The following is a 16,451-nucleotide window of genomic DNA, read 5'->3' as shown; positions in this document are numbered from 1 at the left end:
ACAACGGGTACCCAAAGTTGTGTGCATGATTCGGATCGGACCAAAATCTGCGGAGATTCAAATGCAATCCAATTCCAAATTGATAACCAACGGTGACGTCGGTGGCATGCCTCATGATGGGAGCGGTTTCCGGTTTTGTTCGTGGCGAAGTTCTTGCAAAACCCATTCCACAACACACATTCCATGCAGTTTGTGAGTACCAGGGGCAATGTTTGGGTCACCAATCCGCTCACCAAAGAGCAGCCATTCAAAAGTTATTTGTGAGATGCAGGGACCCCAAACAGAGCCATCATCTACCAATGTTTTTTTTTATGAGGTCAAAAGGCAAAAGTGCAGCCATGTAATTTGTTTAGTCATGCCACTGCTGTTAGAAGGGCCTCCAATGAAGGGAGCTTTGGAGAGACTCTCCACAGGGTATTTGGCTTACTCTTCCACGATGAACAGATGTCTTGGAAGAGGTGGGCATACCCACACTTTACCCCACCACACACGTGACCTGCTGACCGACTAACTGTGGTTTACCCGATTATACTGATTCGTGGACGGAGGCGGGGGCCGGGGGGAGATCACATGCAGTGTCTGGGAGGTTGATCGGAAGTCCTCTGGGTTGCAAGTCGAAAGTGCTAACCGGTTCACTGCGATAGCTTCCCAAAGGTTTTTATTCGCAACAAAAAATCACGAGTTGAGCTCATCTAGATACCGAAAATGTCTGTTAATGGTTGACATGTGACAATGTATGTTTTAGAGGTGAAATTCATAGCTTGTGAGATTGTTAAATATAAAACACTATTTTACATATTGAATGTTTAAAAGTAATGTTGTTGCAAAGTACGTAATTTATACTTCAACTATCCAGGCGGCCCCTTTTGCCATCTTTTAAAGTAATTTACAAGCATTAAACTGTTCATGTATATTTTTGCTCTAAACGGTTATCAGCACAAACCCAAGTGATGTTTTCATGTGATATTTAATGAGGCTGATAACACTAAAATTAATGGATTATGAGGAAAATACTATATTGCTTAATTTGAAATTTAATTTAGCTTAGCTGTTTGAAAATAAAAGTTGCATATCTGTTTATTACTCTGATATAATTTTTGCAATCTCAGCATTTTGGTTGGCGACACAAACAAAATATGCACACAAAACGCATATATATTTGTGTCCACAGGGATGTATTTGTAAAAAAAGATCATTAGTAAAATATAAATATCCGTTTTGCAAATGCATTGTTCTCGCTGACATTTTCTCATAATTCGCAATGCAGAATAACCTGTGTCTGTAACATTCTTGTTAGTTTTTTGTTCACGAGGCTACAGCAAATCACTTTTAGGCTGATGCAATCCATACTCTTTGTTAATGAAACTATTATAATCCTACAAGTTAAATTAATGGATAAGAAATACCAAAAAAAAGTTATAAATCCCTGAAACAATAACAAGCAGCTTTATTGCCTGTGGCATAAATATTAGGATTGCCCAAAAGTGCAAAATATTTGATGCCATATAACGCGAAGTAGCCGTGCGCACGCCTGTGATGAAACACTGTGGGCCACACAACGTTCGTGAAGCTCCCTTCCCATGGGCGTGCAGGTGTCACACTCTGGCTCGCTTGGAGAAGGCACTACAGTGAGTGGGGTGATAGCCACTTGTTTCCATCTGTACAGGGATTAGAGTGTTGCCCCCCTCACGCAACGTGGGCTTTTACAGGGTGCTCCGGTTTCCTCCCCACTTGTATAAACGCCCATCATTAATTGGCTGAAAACATCTTTAAATCAGCAGCCCAATGATGGACCCTCCTGAAAGTGCCATATGACTCAGCGCGGCTCTCTTTGATAAATTATGAAATTATTATTTTATATTATTTGGTGCAAAAGCCGTCTTGTGAAATAAGACATCAGTGCGGCTTTTCTCTGCGTACAATTGTCTGCCACTCACGAAACACCATTTAGAAGGAACTGGCCAAACATCCTGTTGCATGACCCTCTTGAAACTCGCTGATGCTTTCCTGAATATATAAATGACATTGATATACTTTTGAACGGACATTTGTAAGATTCTTCAACGATCAACTCGCTATATTGAAAACCCGGTTTAATCACACGTGGCTGCCATGATTCAAACTCGGCATGTCAAAGTTGTCAGCTCAGTGCTCTGACATGGACATTACTCCACTGGGCCATCTCAATATTTTAATATTTTGCTTTGGCACGTTTAACATAAAAACAAAATATGGAACGGAGAAAAACATTCTTAGCAGTTGTTACAGTCAGAAAAGGTATATAAACTCTGTGTGGTTAATGCTTAGGCAGTGGTCACTGGTGACTATGTAATCTTGCTTCATGGAAATTGCATTATACAATTCACATGAGTCGCTAAGATATAATAATGTCCAATTCACGAAACTAGCTATTGTATTACATCTTCCATTACAAGTTTGTCTCCAATTTGTTTGAAAAAAAAACAGTTTCCCTGGCCTCTCATGTTTGGACAGCACGGCAGATTGATGTAGATATGTGGCTGTATTTGGACGATGAGTAAATCGTGAAAACTGTATAGAAAATAAACTTTCATCTTTATGTTCTGCTTTTACCAACACTAACATTAGTTGACATCTCAAGGCAGGAGACGTGCACTCGTTGTGGAGAGTTCTGTGCTCAGCCACAAACTACACAAAAACCCACAAAGCGTAAAGTACCCAAAACTAAACACTCAGTTTCGAAGGAAGTGCACTTGCAGTGGTAGCGTTGTCCCAGTCTTAACAAAAGACCAATGTCATGAGAAAGGTACGATGTTTCATGGACAATGTGCACAATCATTGATCCCACACCGTTAGAACATCCAGTCTCATACGACCTTTCACAAGCGAAAGAAAATCTGGAGAACGTAAAAGTGGGAAGGGAAATGATAGAAGCAACGCAGGAATATGAATACACATGGTGCTCGCAAATTCACATTCGCACGCACTTGAAGTGACAATATTTACCGACTGAGAGATTAAGATGAGCGTTAAATGGTACAGATGTTGCGACATTTAGTTTCACAATTCATATACAAACGCTTGTCTGTATTCCAACACAAACTCCGTTTTTCTGGGGTAAACAGGGGTGACGGGCACCCCGGTTCCAAGTAGCCGGGGTCCCGACTGGGGATTCACTCCTTTATCTGGGAGGCGTGACCACGGATAAACCCAAATCATTGAAAGAATGTGGGGAATACCTCCGTTTTCCGTGGTCCCGACACCTGATATATGGGTTCGAGTTGGGGTTGGTTGACAAAAACTTCACCGCATGGGGAGTGGCCAGCAAGGTCTGTCCACTTACCTTACCCCGGATAGTCTCCAATAATATAATTGGAAATATTTGCCGAACAACTCCATTTATCCGTAGTCCCAACCCAGGATAATTGGAAGTATTTGGCAAATAACTCAGTTTAGCTGTGGTCTGGACCATGGATATTTGGAAGGCCACATCCCCTGGATATCTTTAATAGACAACCGGATTTTGATGACCCCGGATAAATGGTTTTACGGATAATTAGGTCACGGATAAACGGGGTTTGATATTAGGATTTAGTCTCCCATGAACTCATGAGGCACCACAAATGATACGGTGATAGCTGATACTCTGGAATTTAATGCTAATGCGTTATTTCTATAAAACTAAGGTAATATTTATTTATTTTTTAAGATGTTTCAGATATATTAAAAAAAAGGTTTTTCATACGGTACTTTTGAAGCCTTTGCAGGACGGGTGATGCTGTATTGATGTTACTGGAATAAAACGACACGGTACAGCAGTGAGAGTGAATAGAAAGAGAGTCTGATTCTGCATAAAATAGTTCCAACTTGCGCTATGTGGCTGTCTGGAGCGACCATTTCAGTCACCCTTAAAAGCACCGCGTGGTATTATTTTGTTGTTGCTTACGTTGAACCCAAGACACACACGTGCCACTTTGTATATTTGTATATGTGCTGTGTGGCTCCGCGATGTGTATTTTGGGTTGTAACGATTGCCCGACATTTCGCTCCGCATGCTTGGGAGGATGAATCCGGTTTTTGGAGCTCAACGTCGTACGTTGTGCCAAACGACGTGTCGCTGTACATCCTGGAAAGACATCGGAGAGGAGCAGACACAACGTGGCTTGTGGCTACGATACGTTCACGAATAGTTGTTATGGACAAAGTGAAAAACAATTCGGTTTCGAGAATGCTAATGAAGACATGTAAGTTCACGATTTCAGTTTGAATTCATATTTAAACGTGTTACGTACATTTTCAAAAATATGAGATTAGATTGAAGACAATTACGCGCGTGAATTTGTTTATATGCAGCATCAAAAAATGAAAGCATTGACAATAAATGTTGCATCAATGCAACACTACACAGGCAATAGCCACAGCACTCAACACACTGTGCAGCATTTCACTTGTAACATTCTCTGCTTTTCTGCATTGGACGCATGAGAAACATAAAAAAAAACATGAAATATTCCTAATTTATTAACGGCACGTATGATTATTTTTAAATGACGAATTAATGACACGTTTCCAGATACAAATTTATCAAAATTATAATGGAATTGCTAATAATTATGCTTCCAGTGGTAGAAGGGGGGGAATTAATATGTTTGCAAGAGCAAAGTGGGACCTTGGCAAAGGGAGAGGATGGATGGACGAATGCATAAGAAGTCTTCTTCTAATTGGCTCTTCTGGGCCCTTACGGAGAATTCAATGTATTCGTACATCAAGCTTGAAGGGATACGGTGATCTAATTGTACTCACGGTTCAAAACAAACTGCAAGTATTAAACCTCAGGCTTGAATACATGACAGGTTCCCGCAGGAACTGCGTGCAGCACACAGTGTGGTGCAGTGGGGAGGAGGAGGGAGTGCTTTACAATCCTGGCGTGACCATGAGTCACGCCGACTATAACTCAGTCAGGCCCTCTGCCCTCTCTCTCTCTACACTGAAGAATGACCATTGCCCTAAACATCAACCTGCTGTATAGTTTTCCATTATAAACCAGACAAACTTGCTGAGTGTGTTTTTTTTTATTTGACAATCACAAGATTGCGAGTTCGTATTCCTTTGCTGCGTTGCCTCGGTCAGACGCCGTTCTACGACCGATAAAAAAACAATCTTTACTGCGTTGGCACATCATCGGTACTGGTGCTGTGGAGAAATTGTCCCTACCATAGGAATGTGGAATTCTTACCACTGACTCAAGGTCGCCAACGTGGATGAACACAGCCCTGCACTTTTTTGGAGCGTTTTTTGTATGCACGGCATAAATGTTTTGCCTCTGTGTGTATTTTAAATGTGACAACTACATCTCAATAACATTAATGTCACTGAAGTAGACAGGCAGACGCGAGGGAGGTTTACGAAATAAAATCATTTGCAATGGAGACGATGCAGGCAATGAAATCATTATCATCGTGATTTCAAATAAAAACAAAGCTCGTTTGTCAGCAGTGCATGTGGATGCGTGCCTGTGTGGCGTCTTCAGTGTAATCTCTCTGTAGATCTATCAAATAAGTTCCCTGGAGATGTCAAGGGGGGAAGGGATGTTTTACAGAAGGCTGAGTTTGGCTGTGGTGCTGGATATCAATCAGATGAAATATGTGACATTCATGCCCCTTGTACTCATCCCATGTGTGCCATGTCCCACCTTGCCGTGCAGTGTCCTTGCGGCACGTGTGACAGATTTACGTAATTAGTCTTAGGCAGATGCCATTTATTATGATGTTCTTACAGCTAAATCTTGCAACTAGGAGAAAGATTTGCGTGGATTTTGTGTGTACACACACGTATATAAATGTGCTGTATTGTGTGAGTGTGTGACCACATGCAGTAAACCTATACCACTCTGTGGGTAGTCAACAGTGGATGTTCTATCGAGAGCCATTCTCACCATAGCAGCAGGACAATTCTGCCAATCGTGGGGCTGAGCATGAGAATGATACCTGGCCAACCTTCAACCTCGACAGGGGATAACTGACTGCTGCGACTAATTGAATGAGTTAGGAGTTGATGTTGAATAAATAATTGCTTCCTAATTGTTAGCGCATGAATAGGTCAGAAAATATAGCCAAGGTCAAGTTGAAGTCTTTATTTTCGAGTGACTGTGAGATGATGTTTACTGTTGCAAGGCCTGGGTCAGTGGTGAAAAATGTGTCTGCATTTCTACGAAACAAATTCTGGAAATTACCAATCAATTTCTGTTGCCATTGCGCCTAGGCAGGGGAGACGATGACAAAAGACTCCGTGGAAATCGATGCGCTCGGTATAAATTAATGCAGTCAGCTAAGCCCTCGCACAAAAGAGGCCTAAATAAGTTTTACAAATATTTAAAAATAACCATTTAGAAAAATAGAAGAGCCTCGCTATATTACGTATTAAAGTACCAACATAAATATTAAGATGGGGGTTAGACAGGGGGATAGTGATGACTTAGGGGAGGCCTTCATCCAGCAGTGGATTGATGGCTGGAGCCTGTGTTCACATAGACCAGCCACTACTGACTTCCAGAAAAGTTGGGACTTTAACACCCGACACACCAGTGGGCTGAAGTAGTAACTAATCGGCGCGTTGTTTACGTGACAAACCTTACTGGCACCGCCAAGTTGTTTTTGCTCCTAAGATATTTCTTTTGTTAGGACATGTATATTGAAAGCCCGCGAAATGTAAACACGATAGAAGATGAGTAATAACCAAGAGTAGGTGGCTTAAAACATTACGGTTTTCTGAATGTTTGAAACTTCATTTTTCCTCCATGTGGATTACGACGGCGCCCGTAATTAAATGCAAATTTTTCATGAGCGTTTTGCTCTTGGCTTTCAATTGTTTAACAATTGAGACCAATCGTTTCATCAATTTTCTTGTTTAAATTACATGCCCTTCTTGCCGCTGGCCTTGCATTCGCTTCAATTACCTGAAGGTTGTTTCTATGTCATCTCGTGAAGGGGGGGGGGGGGGAATTGCTCCGCAGGTTAAACTTGGCCACTCGAGAGCTGTTTGTATGACAGTTAAATTGGCAATAAATTGTGGTGCCTCATACATACGGCGGCGAATGCGCAATATTTGTGTCACCTACACAGGTTAAAGTGTTGCATTTGACACGAATCCAATTTATTCATTGTCAAAATTAAGTAGCAACTGTCCTTTATTGACATTTTTAACATTATTGAAATGGCTCCATTCGAGCATCCCAGAGATGGTAGGCGCTTAACATTAAGGAGCAAAAAATACCACTTCATCGACCCAATATAGCAGCACGGAAGAGAATCTGGAATGGAAACGACTGCCGCTGCTTTAGAATTTGGGATGCACATTTGTAAGCTAGGTTTTGCCACCTGATGATTGCCTACAGCTCCATCGGTCACATGATTCTAAATCTTGAGAGGAACCGTTTGAGAAGCAGATCTGTAAGGGAGGACCGATGCATGCACTCTTGCATCTATTAATATAATCCACGAAGCTCACAGTACAAGCGTGTATTATTCCAATTACATATATTTTTCTTCTTGGTTCTTTCGGTAAAGTCACGTAGAAGGGAAGTAATAAAATAATAAAAATAAAACATAATAAAATAAAATAATATTATTATATTATTATATTATTTTATTATTATTTTATTTTATTATGTTTTATTTTTATTATTTTATTACTTCCCTTCTACGTGACTTTACCGAAAGAACCAAGAAGATGAATTCCTACAGTCACGAAAGCTTTACATCGAAATATACATATATTTTGTATAACTCTCTGTAAGATACTGACCCATTGTCGTAACAATATTCAATCACCTGTTGAGAATAAAGTGAGGGCAGAAGACATCAATGGGATATCTATAAAGTGATCACCTGAATCTTGACTTAAAGCTTTCGTGACTGCAGGAATTCATATTCTTTGGGTCTTTCGGGAAAACCACGTAGATAGAAAAAAAAATAACAATATCACGACGTTTCGATCGCAACACAAGCAATCGTCATCAGGTGAAAAAGAGGGGGTTATTCGCAATCATCATCACCTGATGACGATTACTTGTGTTGTGATCGAAACGTCGTGATATTGTTAATATTTTATTTTTATAATGTTTTCTCTCCGCGTGGCTTTACCGAAAGACCCAAAGAATTATGATCACCTGAAATTGATAAATAAATAATACAAAAGGTGCAATGAGGTTATACTCCTTTTGGTTTAGCAACATCCTCATACATCACACCTAGGCGCGTGCTCCTCCGATGAGCATCGTTGGCTCCGTGCGGTGCGACAGAAGTTCAACGCACACACACAAGGACATTGTGCGATTGGAACCATGAGTGATGAGGGAGAACCCGAGAATCGGAGCACAGAGTGGCAGCGAATGGCGGCAGTGGTGACAGGTGAAGGACAAATTGGTAAGCGGGTGGGGGCTAGAGTTGCCACTTACGAGGTAGAAAAACACCGGGACATCATCAGAAGGATATCTCACAATACCATGAGGAGGATATTATTACACGTGAGTACATCTTGAGTGGTGTATTATTACGCAACTGACAAAAACCGGGACTCTTAATGCCCTGGGAAGACGTACAGATTTTCCAGGACAGATGTCTCAAAACGAGGACTGATCCTGGGGAAAACCAGGAATAGGAGGTAGCTTGTGTTTTGGACGTCCAAAATCCAAACAATGCCATTGACCGACGTGAACGACCATCAGGATGCGACGATGACCACTGGCCAACAGAGCCTCCGCCTAACCAGCAGGCCGCCACCCTCTGTGTACGCCCCCTCGGCAGGGCATGATGTACCTGGAGGAGCACCGCTTGGTGCACCGTGACCTCGCCGCTCGCAACGTGTTGGTGAAGACTCCGCAGCACGTGAAGATCACAGACTTTGGGCTGGCGCGTCTGCTGGACGTGAACGAGGTGGAGTACCATGCCGACGGTGGCAAGGTACGTGATGGGCCGTCTGAACACCGGGTGCGGTGGGTACTGGCCTGCAAGATATAGTGGCTTGGAGGCAGGGGTCCGTGGACTACGCAGAGATGGAGCCATCAGGCTTGAGGCACCCCTGAATGGCAATACGTCTCTGTGAATAAGCAGCACATCAAGTAAATGTAGGTTTAATTTGCTTCCTACCTTCCATTTTCTCAACAAATTTGGACATTTAAATATGACCATTATTATTTGGCAGTTATTTTAATGCAGGTTTTTAGGTTCTGGTCTCGAAAATGGATTCAGGGACTTAATGTTATCGTAGCAGCGAGAAACACACCACTACTCGACTGATATATGCGTGGAAGAACACTTTAGTGGGAAAGCAGAACAAACTTTACAATTAGGTCTTGCACAAATCCGCGTGAGACGATACGCATCTCCTGCTAACAGCCCTGCAACGGTGGTGACAATTCCACATTCCTGTGCCAGGGATCATTCTATCCATTGGACAACCCCCGTGTACTTTCCAAAGGCTAGTACTTTTTTATGAAAAAAAAAAATAGTATTCTAATCACACTGTCGCCTGGCCACATAAACATTTCCACAACATTACTGTGAAATATTTGGTAGACGCCTTGACTTTGATTGTTGATAATAGTGTAATAATTCCTATGACCTATTTCTGCATTCCATTGCTAATTGTCTCCCGTTAAAAAATGTAAAAAGAAAATAATAAACATGAAGAACTACTGGCACATGTGTTTTGATCAATACACATCAGGAATCCCATTCTGATTCGCACATCTATACATCTATACATCATCTATACATCATCTATACATCCATACAAATGCCTCCATGAGAGTCAATGAGGTTGACTTCAGTGCTAATGAGGCATGCATGGACAGTTGTATAAACACCGTCATGGGACATCACATGTGGAAGATGCCATCTCTTGCACTGACACACCTATAGACTCATTATAAAGCAGTTCACTAACCCAAAACTGATGCACAGATGGACTGTGCATATTGAACCTCGCGGAGAGGAATCGGGCACAAGACTGAATTAATTTGAAGAATTGTCTAAATCTCTTAAGTGCAGGTGATGGCTATGAAAATGACATTGTCATGGATGAAAGGAGTTAAACTTGGAGCTAATCAGTGTGCATGTGTATGTACGTGCTTGCTTGTTTCTGTATACGTGCATGTATTCATACAGTATGTGTTTGTGCGCACATTTGTCGAGGTGTGTGTGTGTGGGGAGCGGTAGAGTAGCGGTTAGCGCTCTGCGCTGTGAACCCAGCAGCCTCAGTTCGATTCCCGCTCACAGCCATCACCAGTGACGATTATCTGAACCGGTCCTGGGCCTCCCCTAGGTCGACTCAGCCTGAAATGGGTATCTGGTGCGGTGTGTAAACATCGCCACGAGGGAGACAAAGGCGGCCGTGCGTGGTGCTGGCCACCCACCCCCTCGTGTGCCATGCCAGCCTTAATAGGTGCTCGCTAACAGCACTTGCCCCAACGGTCTTTTAAGGTTTCACAGGGGATCTTTGTCTGTTTTTGTTTCGTGTGTATTCGGGGGAAACATGCAACGTTGTGCTTAAAGAACTGCAATCTGAGGCACCTGGGTTGAATTCCTAACCATGCACGCTACAGTGACAAATGGCATCATTACCAGGCATGGCCTCCCCAAGGCCAACTTGGCCTGAAATTGGTATCTAGCGCAGCGTGTTAAGGACCAGCACTGGGAGGCGGGACGACGCGAGACGTCGTGCATCTCTTGCGGAGAGCCACAGCCACACCAGGTGCTCCCCAACATAGCCCTTTACACCGCTCGATTTGCTTAACAAGCTAATATGTCACTTTTATTCATTGCCACGTTGGCTTAGGGTGTGCATGCATATGTATGTACGTACACATACACATTTGTATTATAAGGAGATGCGGCGTGGTGTTCATCACATTGCATTTCTTGTGACTGTCGGTTCAGTTCCAAGTTGTGCACCCAAGGTCCATTTACATTCTGATTCCAAGGCTTCATTTACATTGTCACAAAGTGTCTGCATCATCCAACTCATGTTTGCTGGTAATAATCCCAAATGGCTGCCCGGAGCCCATGGTGTAAATTCTGCATTGCCATGGTGCGTGCCAGTGGTTATTAGCAACGGGACGAGCGCTCTTTATACCCCACAATATGGACCCATTGTGTTGACCCTGAAGCAACGAAGAGCTTAGTCAACCCTCAAATGGAATATTAACTCAGCCTTACAATTGTAAGTCGAGCAGTCTGTGGCATTGCACCACCCAGCCAGATTCGATTTGGTTGACTCGACTAAAACAGAAGTTAGAATCCACAATACTTTCGTGAATTTACTTCTGGATGTAGGCCTCCCCGCATTGTGTGTCGGTTGACCATACTTCACCGCCCTGGTCAATGCTCGTTGGCGATAGAGATGGGGGGGGGGTAAAACTCACATCTCATCATACAAAATTACTAGCCACTGCGCCACCACTCCATGGAGTATATTGAGTTCATCACCGAATATTTTACAAACTTCACAGACAGGTACCACACTTTGAATGAATGTTCATGCTGTTGTTATTATTATGTACGTGGTTGTATTAGGACCGATGGCTTTGGAAATTATTCCACTAACGCATCGAATATTGTTGTGTTCTCTAGATGCCCATCAAATGGCTCGCCCTGGAGTCGATCCAATACCGCACCTTTACCCATCAAAGCGATGTCTGGAGCTACGGTGAGTGTGGTGGAGCTACGGTGAGTGTGGTGGAGCTACGGTGAGTGTGGTGGAGCTACGGTGAGTGTGGTGGAGCTACGGTGAGTGTGGTGGAGCTACGGTGAGAGTGACGGAGCTACGGTGAGTGTGGTGGAGCTACGGTGAGTGTGGTGGAGCTACGGTGAGAGTGACGGAGCTACGGTGAGTGTGGTGGAGCTACGGTGAGTGTGGTGGAGCTACGGTGAGTGTGGTGGAGCCACGGTGAGTGTGGTGGAGCCACGGTGAGTGTGGTGGAGCTACGGTGAGTGTGACGGAGCTACGGTGAGTGTGGTGGAGCTACGGTGAGTGTGGTGGAGCTATGGTGAGTGTGGTGGAGCCACGGTGAGTGTGGTGGAGCTACGGTGAGTGTGACGGAGCTACGGTGAGTGTGGTGGAGCTACGGTGAGTGTGGTGGAGCTACGGTGAGTGTGACGGAGCTACGGTGAGTGTGGTGGAGCTACGGTGAGTGTGACGGAGCTACGGTGAGTGTGGTGGAGCCACGGTGAGTATGGTGGAGCTACGGTGAGTGTGACGGAGCTACGGTGAGTGTGGTGGAGCCACGGTGAGTGTGGTGGAGCCACGGTGAGTGTGGTGGAGCCACGGTGAGTGTGGTGGAGCTATGGTGAGTGTGGTGGAGCTGCGGTGAGTGTGGTGGAGCTACGGTGAGTGGTTAGCAGTGGCTTCTTACCAACATTCAGATGCAGTTACATTTAAACACTCTACACACACAAATTGTACCAACTGTATTCTAACGAGCAGCTTTTACAACATATTTTGCGATACTCATTGGCAGTATTAATTCTTAAATATTAACAATGCTCAGTCACTCTTTGGCAGTTGATGTATGGTGCAGTCGTATTCTGTGACGATAAATGTCTTCTACACCAGGCCAACGTGTGAGTTAAATTCTTAAATTCATGGTATCACCTGGTCATGTTCCTTTCAGTACTACATTGAGCAATCGGTACATTAAAATGATAATCAAAACATGGTTGGAAAATACAATATTACATAGCTTTTCAAGCATTAAATGTACGATTTCTTCATCAATGAAGCATATCAGTTCAGGAATAGCCTTATTTTTTTAATTGTATGTGGTCATTGACATTTTACCATTCCTTGATGACAACTTACTGTTCACATTACATCTGAATATTAAACTGTTATTTTTTTAAAAAGCTTCCTTATCGAATCTAAATGACCTCAGTATTACTTAATGCCACTCATTATTAGTATTCATCTTGGAACCTTTTGCAGGCATCAGACGTTTTAATACGGGGTATATATAGCACAATTCACTTGTTATGTGTAACTATAATGTATCACCATCCAACTGTGATGTACACATCATCTCAATGCAGCCACACCTTAAGATAATACTGGACATCTGTTTTAAAAAAGCTTTATAGCTCATCGGATTCCTCCAGCCTAAATAAGATTCTAATTCTGATGTACAGAGGTAGGGGACGACATGCGGTGCTTGGTGGGAGGGAATACACAATGGCACAATACAGAGAGGAATGGTGGGGGGGGTAACTACGTGGTGAGAAGCGCTTGTAGGCCACGAGGAAGGGGGACCAAAGGTCTTCAGCCTATTCTCAGACGGAGAAAAATAAGTTCCGAATGCAAAGAGAGGAAGGGAATGGGAATTCCAAACGACGTTGGCAGCAGAGCGGAATGAGCGAATTTCCATTGAGCAGAGAGGATGGCTTAGGGATTCGACAAGAGGGCAAAGGGAAGGGAGAGGTAGGCAGAGTTTGACGGGAACAAATGGGCAGCTCACCTAGTCATAATGAAGGGTAATCCATCTATCTTAAATACGTGGAGGATTTGTGGAGATACTGAGAGCAATCTTATAATTGATCAGGAATTGGATCAGAAGCCAGTGGAGGGATTGCCGTCAAGGGGTCTCATGTTTAGGTACAGGTGCAAAGTCGGCTGCCAGTGACTCGTGTGGATCATCCGAAGTTTAGCTCTGAGAGATTTGAAAGCTGTAGACGAAGATTGCAGTCATCCAGGCGGGATGTGGGCTGCAGAGAGAGAGAGAGAGCTCTGGATCAATGATAACTTTGGGGTTTTCAAGTGGACAGTGAGACCTGGGACGTTTTTTTATGATGATGAGGATGATGATGAGAATTGACTTAGTTTTTTTAGAACGTACAATTGCACAAAATATGCATTGATCCAACCGTCGATAACGCAGTGAATATTCCCCATGTCCATACTGGCAAAGGCCTTTCGTTTTGGAACATAAAACTACAGCAACCTATGGGTTGGATGCTATAGTAATAACCATACATTGCCTCGCCAAAAACATTTACCCCTTGGCATCTTTAGGGTACATGTTTTAAATACGGATCACCAAATTACATGGATGATGGGGATTGTTTAAATTACCTACTTGATGTTTCCAAACTGCAAGCTTCCATAATTCATTCACGAATAAAGATCCCCCAACACCCACGTAGACCACAGCTGTTGGTGGGCACCGATCAAATTCAGTGTGGCACACAGGAGGGCAGCATGGCCAGCACAATGCCCAGCCACTTTCGTCTCTTCATTGCTGATGTTCATATACTGCATCAGATACTCATTTAAGACTGATTTGACCCAGTGGACGCCCAGGAAGGTTCAGATACCACTTGCCGTTGAGATTGTGCTTAGCCAAGCGTTGAAGTCAGACCGTCAGGGTCGTAGCGTAGTGCACAACCCACCGAACATCAAATCCCGATGCACAACTGTGTGTCGATATGCACCCAGTGCAAAAGATCCTCCGTATACCCTTCACATTCTTTTGGGGCAAGTGCTGTTAGAATATGATGAAGGGACATCTCATTTAGGTTGTTTTCTATATTGGCAGTGATAAAGTGGAAAACAAGATGCCTTTTTTGTGAACAGTTGCCATAAGTGAGTAAATTAGCACAAAGATGATTTTATATACGTGTTAACATATTTAACTTAGATTATCCCATTTGCAAGGGTGTCCAGGATGCCAATTGACACACACAATAAACACGTAAGAACATTGACACAAACATTTAAAATCATCCAATAGCAGTGGTGATTCATCTAATCGTTCTACATACAGCCACGGCAATTACCATTACTGCCTCTGAAGTGCAGGGCTACTATTATTATTAAAATAATAATAATAATGTATTCCGTTTTTTAACCCAGAAAACTTTTCTGAATCTGAAGAGTCAATATTCTGGAGGATCCTGTCGAGTATACAACAGTAGGGGGAGGGTGATGTTGCAACTTACAAGTAATCCCAATTGAGCAATTTGCAGATAATCTCCAGCGTTTGCATGTTTGGCCAAACAATTGATGCCGTGCGTGTATTTTTGTGGGGCGCTGCGGTGGCAAGATGTTAAATCCCTCGCCTGGTATACAGGAGCTTGTGGGTTCGATTCCGACCCTGACGCCTGCTGTATATTTGGAGTTTGCATGTTCTTCCCGTGTTCGTGTGGATTTTTCTCCGGGACCGCCGTTTTTTTTTCCCACATTGAGAATCGACGTGCGTTTAGATAATTTGGCTGCTATAAATTCCCACGTGATAAGCCACTTCGTTGAGCTATCAATTGTGGCCAGGTCGCTTATGAAACAGATCTGTATAGGTCAGTGGGCCTTACCTGGTAAAATAATTTTTTTTTAAATATATCCCTTACAGTTAAAATAGTTTCAAGCTATCGAAGCGGGTCTCTTGCAGGAGTGACCATCTGGGAGCTCATGACGTTTGGAGGCAAGCCTTATGAGGGCATCTCGGCGAGGGACATCCCGGAGCTGCTGGAGAAGGGGGAGCGCCTCCCCCAGCCGCCCATCTCCACCATCGACGTCTACATGATCATGGTGAAATGTACGCATCTCACCTACCACTCGGTGGTTCATAGTCACAAGTCATCCGAACACGACTTGGTGTCAGTCATCTGACCGGGTCGTGATGTTGGAGAACACCTGAACCCCCCCCCCCCGCCCACCCCCCCCCCCCATTGGAAGGTCACATGTTCAACTCAAACATGTGACCTTTCAGTGACCATTGGAACGAGCACCACATTGTTGAACATCGCGAGTGGTTATCCAGGCATATGGAATTTTACACCAATTTATGATGGAAACCAAAGTTAAGCACCGTCCAGAAATTGTTTGATCCTGAACACTTTTTACCCTCGTGAGTCAAAACTTCTGACAATGATGATGTTGAAGATTTCCCTGCAAATATCCTTAGCTCCATTGTTCGTGAATGTAAATAACACCTTATGTATTAATGGCCTTGCATATGTTTGTTTATAAAATTGGAGGTAAGATTTCATCACATATGGAAACTAAGATGGTGATTTGAATCTTAAAATTGAGCTGCGAAGCCAAGAATATTGTCAGCAGCTAATTTTGCAAAATGGAAACGTTTTAAATGATTGCATTTAGTTTTCTTTCGTGGAATATTGGTTCCTTTCCCTTTCTCAAAAAAACACGACCTCGTTTCATGCACGGGTGTGCGTCTCTTACTCTTTATCATCCATCGTTCCCTACTTTTGTAAATTAATATTAAAATATATATTTGTTGAATGTAGAAAAAAATCACGTTACTCAAATCCATGATGCTGTTTAGCTGAAAATAATCCACTGTTAATCGACAATTTAACACCATGAGCAGATGTGCTTTGATTGTCAACATGCTCAAATGAAATTGGCGCTCACACTCAAATCTCAACAGCAATTAAGTACGGGCGATAATCAAATGAATTAGATTG

The 16,451-nt window shown here is 43.1% G+C and overlaps 1 protein-coding gene across 1 annotated transcript in view; it reads left to right on the top strand.

Moving 5' to 3' along the window:
- The window catches only part of LOC144934612 (receptor tyrosine-protein kinase erbB-4-like), a 247,651-nt gene that overhangs the window by 203,581 nt on the left and 27,619 nt on the right, over window positions 1-16,451 (top strand). Inside the window, exons 21-23 of the mRNA XM_078860618.1 lie at window positions 8,784-8,939; window positions 11,610-11,685; window positions 15,413-15,559. Coding sequence (XP_078716744.1) covers window positions 8,784-8,939; window positions 11,610-11,685; window positions 15,413-15,559 — 379 coding nt within the window. The remainder of the gene's footprint in view (window positions 1-8,783; window positions 8,940-11,609; window positions 11,686-15,412; window positions 15,560-16,451) is intronic.

This window comes from Lampetra fluviatilis, chromosome 10 (genome assembly GCF_964198595.1).
Source record: "Lampetra fluviatilis chromosome 10, kcLamFluv1.1, whole genome shotgun sequence".
In the NCBI taxonomy this organism is placed as follows: domain Eukaryota; kingdom Metazoa; phylum Chordata; class Hyperoartia; order Petromyzontiformes; family Petromyzontidae; genus Lampetra; species Lampetra fluviatilis.
Note: the sequence above shows the minus strand (reverse complement) of the source record. Positions and strands in the feature narration are given on the sequence as shown.